Raw genomic sequence first — 9,296 nt, 5'->3', positions numbered from 1 at the left:
TATGGCTTGATGGGAGTATACATTTCAGAAAGGGCAATGTATTGAGTTAAGGATAGTTCATTGGTATTGCCGCACTCTTTTTTGATCGACTACTGATATTCAAGTTTTCTTGGTCGCACAGAAGAATTATAGGAGTACCCCTGCCCCCTTGTGGAATGATCGAGTAGCAGAGGTGTGTTAGATGTAAGGGCGGTGGAGTTGGGATCGGATATAGTGATTCGGGTGCTTTATGGATTTGGAGACGGGGAGTTCTCATAAACAGGTTATGTCGTGGTTGTGGACCGCGTATATCGGTCTTATGTGGTGACTATTGGGGGTATGAAGACCCGAGCGGATCTTTTGTTGCTTAGTATGGTAGATTTTGATGTGTTATAGGGTATGGATTGGTTGTCTCCGTGTCATGTTATTCTGGACTATTACACTAAAATAGAGACGTTGACTATGTCGGAGATGCCACGGATTAAGTGGCGAGGTTCGACAAAATGATTCCCAGTAGAGTGATTTCATTTTTGAAGACCCAATGGATGATTGGGAAGGGTTGTCTTTCTTAATTGGCCTTCGTGAGGGATGTTAGAGCAGAGACTCCCACCATAGATTCAGTTCTGGTGGTGAAGGATTTTTCGGATGTGTTTCATGTAGACCTGTCGGGCATGCCGCCGGACAGGGTTATTGATTTCAATATTGATTTGGTGACTAGGCAATCAGTCACTTCTATTCCACTATATCATATGGCATCAGCAGAGTTAAAGGAGTTGAAGGAGCAGCTTCAGGAACTCCTTGATAAGGGGTTCATTCGTAGGCCAATATGGATGTGTGTTCTGCATCGAGTCAACTTTGTTGATTCCAAATTGCTATTTGTTTAGGGATGTGACGTCCGATTGTCGTTGAGCTTATTCACGTTCGGGAGTGATTTATGAGTTACCTTTCCGGGTTGCGAGGAGTTGTGATTCATTGATTTTATGCACAAGTGATAGGGTTCTATTTGGGGCTTTACAACAGAATTTGAATAAGACGGGAATTTGGGTGTTGCATGATTGATTGCGCATTGGGTATGTTCTTTGGGACAGGTATGGAATTGCGTCATTTCCTTCTCCGTGGTTATGGTGATTTACTTTAGGACTAGACATCAAATTGTGCGTGGGTGTTGATTTTGAGCATGACGACTTGAGGTGTCTCATGTGGACCAGCGTTTGGATAGGGTCGCGCATTGCAGCGAAGTTATGTGGAGGTAGATATTTCGGGTTAGATTCGTGTGTTCTGGTTCTACGATGTGTCATGGGTTCTCAGCATTGTGTTGTGGTGGTACCGGTAATGCTTGCGGTACAACTCTCTCATTTGAGTCATTTTTTCATGATTTGAATACATTTCGACTGTTGATTATTGGTGCGCGGGTCGCACGAGTTGTGGCTTTAGATTGTATCGATATGTCACGTCACTAGAGTAGTCGTGTTGGATGAGATGAGGTCATTGGGATCTAGAATGAATACTATCGGATTCGAGCCCAGAATGTTGAGAAGATAATATTGAGATTCGACATAGGAATTTACTATGATTCTTGCCGAAGGAGAGGGAACTCCATGACTAGTTGATCTGAGGAATGGTTATAATTTCGGTGTGTTTCTTTCATCATTGGCAGTATACGAAAGTGTTGGAATGAGGCTTTATTTGATAAGAGGTTTATTATCGGTATTCAGTTGTTCTGAGCAGCTGCTGCGATTAGAAGTTATCTCTACGAGTGTTTGAGTTATGTGGTATATCATGTAATTACATCTAGGGTTACATATGTGGTTTGTCATAGCTTGTTCGGACTTATTCAGAGTATAGATGTGAGGTTTTGATCTTATAGATAATTTCGGAAGTGGAAATTTGGATCTAAGGTTAATGGGCTAGGTTGGATTGTGAATTTTTAGTTATGTTGTGCTATCGGGCTTATATGGAATGGGGTGACATGGGATTACCTTTGGGTATGTGCATGGTAAGGTTATACAGCAATTTGTTAGCTTTTGAAACAACTCTAGGCACGTTCGAGGACAAACGTATGTTTAAGTAGGGGAGGATGTAACGACCCGATCGGTCGTTTTGAGCATTTGCACTTCGCTCGCTAGTTCTCGGGCATGACTAACTCCGTATGATGTATTATGACTTATGTAAATTGTTGGTTTTGGTTTTCAGGTTATTCGGAACAAATATGGAAAAATGATTCTCAGTTTTAAGCCTTAAATTTAAAAGGTTTGACCAAGTTTTAACTTTTTAGTATTCAATCTCATATTTGGATTTTTTTTATTTGGTTGGCTTTGTTAGGTGATTTTGTTCTTGGGAGCGCGTCCGGTATGTGATTGGGAGGTCCGTGGTAGAATTAGGCTTGAATTGGCAAAATTGGAAATTTGGTGTTTCCTGGTCGGCAGTGGAAATTTTGATGTCGGGGTCGAAATGGAATTCTGGAAATTGGAGTAGGTCCGTAGTATCAATTGTGATGTGTGTGCAAAATTTCAGGTCATTCGGATGATGTTTGATAGGTTTTGGAATCGTTTGTGAAATTCGGAAGTTTGGAAATCCTTAGGCTTGAATCCGAGGGTAATTGGGTGTTTTGATGTTGTTTTGAGTGTCCTGAAGGTTGGAATAAGTTTGAATGGTGATATATGACTTGTTGGCATGTTTGATTGAGGTCCCGAGGGCCTTGGGATGGATTTGAGTGGTTGACGGAAAGTTGGGCTTTGAGTTGATGTTGTTATTTTGCTACTTCTGTCATTTCCGCACCTGCGGATTGGAGTCGCATGTGTGAGCTCAGAGCCGCAGTGCGGACACTGTGGAGTTTGGTCCATTCCGCAAAAGCGGAAGATGAGTCTCAGGTGCGCACCGTAAATGCGATGGTTTGTTTGCAGATGCAGAAAATGGTTCATTAAGTGGGTTCCACACCTGCGATGAAAATTCCACAGGTGCGGTGCCGCAGAAGCGGATATTGGACCACAGGTGCGGTTTAAGCTAGACAAAAAACCGCAGCTCGAGGTTCTTCATTTTTCAATTTTGGGCTTAAGGAACTCGGGAAAGAGGCGATTTTTCAAGGGAATTGAAGGAGCAACGTTGGGGTAAGTGATTCTAACCTATAGTGGTTTATCTATGATCTTATTCATCATCTAATTGAGAAGTTGGACTACAAATTTGGGAATTTAGGGCTTGAAATAGGAGAGTGAATTTTGAGAATTTGAGTGACCAAATGAGTTTGGATTCTGGTAAATTTGGTATGTATGGACTCGTGAGTGGATAAAAATTCTGGTTTTATGATTTTTGTTAAATTCCAAGACGTGGGCCCAGGGGTCGGTTTGGCCAATTTCGGGAATTTTGATTTAATTTGATAATTTTCGCGTGGGCTTTGTTCCTTTAGCATGTATTGATGATATGATTCTGATTTTGGTTAGATTCGGGGCGATTTGAGGCCGAGTCGAGCGACAAGGGCATTGTGGAATAGATTTTCGTCCGGTTTGAGGTAAGTAACGATTGTAAATCTAGATTTGAGGGTACGAAACCTCAAAATTTCGTACTATTTTGATAAATAAGGTGACGCACATGCTAGGTGACGGGCGTGTGGGCGTGCACCCGCAAGGATTGTGACTTGGTCCATCACGTGGCAACTGTAGAGTTACATATTTTGATAAGCTCTATATGAAATCTATGTGTTTTAGAAATAACTCTGTTAACTTGGGCTGAATGACATGTTTGGGGCCTTGTATCGTACTATTTGGACCCTCAGTGGTATTTTACTATTATCCTCACATTGTTTTTGGTAGAAAACATATCTTCAGTCATGATTTATACCTGCTTATTGTTTAATATTGCTTATCACTCTATTTTAATATATGAAAGTTGTTTTGGGCTGAGTTCCCTAAGTTTGTATTGAAATGCCTGAGTGGCTTGTGAGGTTGATGATTGAGTGAGGCTGAGGGCCATATTGTGAGGATAGTTAGGGATCGGGCTGCATGCCGCAGCGTCATATATATATATATATATATATATATATATATATATATATATATATATATATATAAATCCGTTACATGCCATAGCGATATATTGGATCGGGCTACACGCCGCAGCGAGATATTGGGTCGGGCTGCACGCTGCAACGGTTATTATAAGGTACCTATTGAGCGTGAGTGTTGAGTATGAATGTTGATTGATGAGAGTTGAGTCATGAGTGACTGAGAGGCTTGCCCGAGGGGCTATATATATATATGAGTGATACTTTGCCTCTATGTAAAATGTTGAACAAATATTTTAAACAACTTTCATTGAAACTAGAGTTTTTACAAGATGTTCGGAATTTAATTACTAATTTGATCTTGTTATTTCCACTGAGGTTTTTATGTTATGAAATGTATATAATTTTAAATGCTTGTCACTGCACTCAGCCTTTATTTATAATTGTAACTTACTGAGTTGGCGTACTCACATTACTCCCTGCACCTTGTGTGCAGATCCAAGGATTGCTGGACGTGCTAGTATTGTTTTCATCCATCGCAGATCTGCTGGAGTTAGTAAGGTAGCTGCACGGCGATCGCATCCCTGCTTTTCTCCCTTATGTCTTCCTATTGGGCTTTCTTTCCGCACTGTTGTTTTGACTTAATCCCTTTATGAAGGTTTATTGTTAAATAACTTCGAGTTTATCTTAAAACTGGAAATATTGGCTGGTTTTGTTAGTGTGTCGGCTTGCCTAGTACCACGATAGGAGTCATCACGATATGGTAGATTTGGCTCATGACAACAATGTACCATAGCTCATAGTCTTCCCTGATGATATGATCTCTCATCTTGTTTTTCCACCAAGAGTAATATTGGCCATTAAAGAGTGGTGACCTAGCAGTGGATTGCCTTTCCCAGTTTCCAGGTACTGCGCTCATCTTGATCTGTTCCTAAGGTGTTAGCCTCTTCAAGGATAACCTGCTCTGATATCAACTGATGTTTTAACTTCAATACCATACAAGAGGGGGGTGATTTGTGTGATGTCCAATTTTTTGCTTAAACTGATTATGGAAGGACCTGGTTCTTCTAAGTATTCCTTAACATACTATTATTGAAATAATAAATGCGGAAAGTAAAGAACACAAGTATATTACGTGGAAAACACCTGGCTCAAAAGGTGAAAAAACCACGACCTACTTCTCAGTAGGATTTTTTCAAACTCTCCACTAAATCACAGAGTCAAAAACTGCATTTACAAAATACTTTTGTAAATCTAGGATTAACTCTAATCTCGTTGTGACAAACAACCTCTAACTGTTGCAACAACTTCAAGTTAACTCTAACTTGAATACTCTGAGTTCCTATTACAATTGCCTCCAAATAAAGCTGAAAGGTACAATATAAAAACACTTACTACAATTGAACTAGAATAAAAGACAGACGCTTGGAATTGGTTCTTCTATCTGGTTCATGTAGCTTCAGGTTTGTACACTTGAATCAAACACGAACTGCTTGCAAAAATCCTTGCTATTTTGCTCTCAATTCACGTTTAACTTCTGCGTTTGTGCATTACCTGTAAAGTGAGACCATCCTGCAATTTATAGAGTTAGTAGATGAAGAAATAGCTAGAGTTCTAATGCTACTCTTCCTTGGTGGAAGAGTTCCACTTGATATCAACTTCTAACTCCTCCCTTATCGTGGATAGTATTTTATTTGAGTAAAGAGTCCTTCTCCTTATCAATTATGCAACCTTTTCGATCAGGAGATATCAAATATACCAAGTTAAGCTTATGTCTTCACATGCATCTCACATGCTCGAATCTGCTCGTTTCTATGCACACAAGGGATGGACCTGGTTCATACATGAGTTTCCTTTATCAATCTCAAAATAAACCTTCACTTGGGCCAACATTTATCATCCATGTATAAAACGATATAAATTTTTTAATTTATATTAATTACATGGGATACACGTGCAACGCGCGTGTTCAGGGAATAGTTCGTATATAATATGTGTATAACCGCATATAAAAATATATATTCTATATATATCGGTTTGAAAATGTAAATAGTAAATCTGGCCGATTATTCATGTAAATAAATTCCCAATAAAATATCCCCCTAGAGACACACTCCCATCAGACATATTGGGTTTGCCCAATAACCAAGAAATGACAAGATCAATTACTTTTCGTTTGTGTATATTTTGTTGATTGTATTGTCTAAGTTAAGAGCATACTCTTTATAACTATTGCTTCAAAGATTGTTCTCTTCTATGTACGGTAATCAGTAAGCTAGTATACATTCATCTTCGTTATTTTCCTTTAGCTTAAATAAAAGAGAAAATCAATAGAATATGCTGGATGTTGTTGTACAACGAAATGTGTCAATATTTTATGAAGAAAATCATTACAACACTGAATGATTTAATGCACAAACTTAACCATTCCAACCCTCCACGTAGCTTCAACCACCCCACTAAGCAAAAAGCTTCACCTTTTCGCATTTCAAGTTCACATGACTCAGCCACAACCAAAACCATATATAAACCCAAGCCACTAATCAACTCCATAAAACCAACCATATCTTACACACTTAGAAAGAAAAGGGTTCTCTATTTTAACCAAAATTATGGCTTCCAAAGTTTATAACATTTGCATTGTGGCCATACTTGTTTACTTGCTAACTATAAGTAATTCATTTATTCCTCAAGCAAATGCAGCAGGAAAAGGAGGGTGTGGAAATGCACCAGCTGCCAGCCTAATTCCATGTCTTGGAGCAGCCAAAAATGGTAGGACAAAAGTCCCTCCAGCATGCTGTGGTAAAATTGGGGCTTTGCTAAAGACTTCTCCAAAATGCCTATGTGCGGCATTACTGTCACCAGCAGCTAAAAATGCAGGAGTTAATCCTGCTATTGCTGTCACTATACCCAAGAGGTGCAACATCAAGAATAGACCTGTTGGGAAGAGATGTGGACGTAAGTTTAATTTAACCATTGCTTTTCAATAATTAATAAAGATGAATAAAGAAATTAAAAAGATGAATAAAAACTATTTCGTACTCCATTTTAAAACTCATGGAGAAGTTGAAGAAGAATAGTACGAAAAAAATCATGACAAATGGAATGTAAAAGTATAATTTTACTACACAAACGAATATAATTAAAGCAATTCTGTCCGCATTTATATCATTTAATAATAGGTTTGCTATGATAAACTAAAAAACATGGAGCTTTACGTAATATTAGACACTTTAGAATATGCCTGAATGTTTACAAGTAGTAATCTCAGAAAAATTGCAAGTGACTTCCTAAAATCAATGGCGTATGCAGGCTTTTTTGCAAAATGAAAATGACAAAGTTTGGTCTTATTTTTTATATTTATACCAAATATTTTTATTTCGTATACTCTGTATATATACATATCTAACAAAAATTTCGACGAACAGTTATCACGTGCCACCACTTGCCCGTAAGGCACAGGCGGTCGGCTGGAAATGTAATTTTATCTAATACAAGAAAAGATACACTTAAAACACGAAGTCTAATTCCATATGGGAATGCTGTCTATTTTGTTCTTTGACGTTCGTACTTTGTATTTAAGGTGACACTTTGTCTACATGAATCTTTAGGCTTTTTTGAATATGTAGAGTGGGGAAAGGGGTATGGGCTTTAAAATTGAAATACTAGGCCCATTTGTTCAAAAGCCCACTTCAAATTGCTACCCATTTAGGCTCTGTTCTCTTCTTTTTCTGCAAGGCATATCAGGGTCCTAATCAAATTATTTTTCTGTAACCTTTGCAGGATATGTTGTTCCATGAGTTTCTCAACTTGTATGGAGGAATAAAGACGAATTTCAAGCTACTTGACTATTATGTTTCACAAATATAAGTATTTCCAGTCTACTATTAAATAAAAGTGTTGCTAGTTGGCGGCCCAACATGGTTGATGGCCTAAAGCAAAATCTCGATGAGGGACCCTAATTTGTTAACAAAATAAATTTCTATATTTTTGTTTGAAATCTATTTTTTTAACTTTTTTAAATGATAATATAGCTAATCCGATCCATTTAGATTCTCTAAATACATTATTGATCCTAATGCAAAATTGTTACAGGATAGGTATTTAACAAAAAATAATTTTTGTTATCTTATTGAGTATACGGATCAGAGTATTATCTTTTACTTGTAATATTTCCTTTAACGTCGGCTCCCACCTTTAAGAACTCCCCACCTTGCTCTTGGGATAACTCGAACTCACAAACTCTTGGTTGGAAGTGGAGGGTGCTCACCACTAAAGCAACTCACTCTTGTAAAAAATAAAAGATATCTTTATACCCTTTAAATAAAAATCAAATTTTACCCACTAAATAAAAAAATCAAAGATATCTTTATACCCTTTATATTATTAAAATCTCAACTATCAGCGCTAGTCACAAATTAAATTTTTTTTTCCCTTTTTGTATTAAGTTATTTACTTTTTAATATTAAGATACTCAATTTTTATATAAAAAAAAATAAAATTACTATCAAGGGAAAGTGGGGCCCTCAAATTTGCTACCTTACCCTTGAGCCGTCTATGCTAGTTTGGTATTCCTTAATGTATCATCTATACTACCATAGTTCCATTAACCATATTTGGATGATTAAATATGACAAAAAAATCAGGGCATCCTAACATTTGCACCTAAAAAATAGTGTCATTTGCACTTTCATTTGTAGCTTATTTGGTATTTTCATGGTACATTTTATTACCCCATTCTATTTGCTTCTAGCATACCGATATAGTAAGATTTCGATAGCAACTATAGATTTTTATCTGGAATAATTTGATAAGAAATGGAGGAATTTATCTCAATCCCAAAAGCTAATTAAGAGGCGAGAATTGTCTAAGACCATATAAAGAGACCAAATATCTCACTCATAGCTGATGTGGACACTAACACTATCTCTTCCCGCCCGTCCAAGATTGAACATCTGGAGCGTCAATAATATAAGATGGGAGTCCAACATCTGATGAAACGAAAATTGAAAGGGTCTAATTCTGATACAATGATTAAAAAATAAATACTGGATCCAACTCAACCATAAAAATTAACTCAATAAAAAAAAAATTGCCCAAAAATAAATCAAAAGCCCCGTCCATATCCGATGTGGTCCGGGACGCAAACAAATGGGAGTATCACTCAATAAAATAACCATACCACATTAAGACCAAACCACTCTATTCTTTCTATTTTCACAATCTACTTTGTTTAAGAAACAAATTGGGTGAAGCGACACAAAAATCCATAAGCCAACCTATGCATAATAGTTTTGACGTCAATAGGGGTGGAACACAC

The 9,296-nt window shown here is 37.5% G+C and overlaps 1 protein-coding gene across 1 annotated transcript; it reads left to right on the top strand.

The window, feature by feature from the left end:
- Positions 1-6,533: 6,533 nt before the first annotated feature.
- On the top strand, positions 6,534-7,976 carry LOC104227019 (non-specific lipid-transfer protein 1). The gene is made up of 2 exons (XM_009779149.2): positions 6,534-6,934; positions 7,760-7,976. The coding sequence occupies exons 1-2, from the start codon at positions 6,589-6,591 to the stop codon at positions 7,774-7,776; spliced, it is 363 nt and encodes a 120-aa protein (XP_009777451.1). The 5' UTR covers positions 6,534-6,588; the 3' UTR covers positions 7,777-7,976.
- The last annotated feature ends 1,320 nt before the right edge of the window (positions 7,977-9,296 follow it).

Source organism: Nicotiana sylvestris, chromosome 11 (genome assembly GCF_000393655.2).
Source record: "Nicotiana sylvestris chromosome 11, ASM39365v2, whole genome shotgun sequence".
NCBI lineage: Eukaryota > Viridiplantae > Streptophyta > Magnoliopsida > Solanales > Solanaceae > Nicotiana > Nicotiana sylvestris.
Note: the sequence above shows the minus strand (reverse complement) of the source record. Positions and strands in the feature narration are given on the sequence as shown.

Excerpts from the sequence above, each read along its gene's own strand:
- LOC104227019 (XM_009779149.2), top strand. The coding sequence starts at position 6,589 with ATGGCTTCCAAAGTTTATAACATTTGCATTGTGGCCATACTTGTTTAC.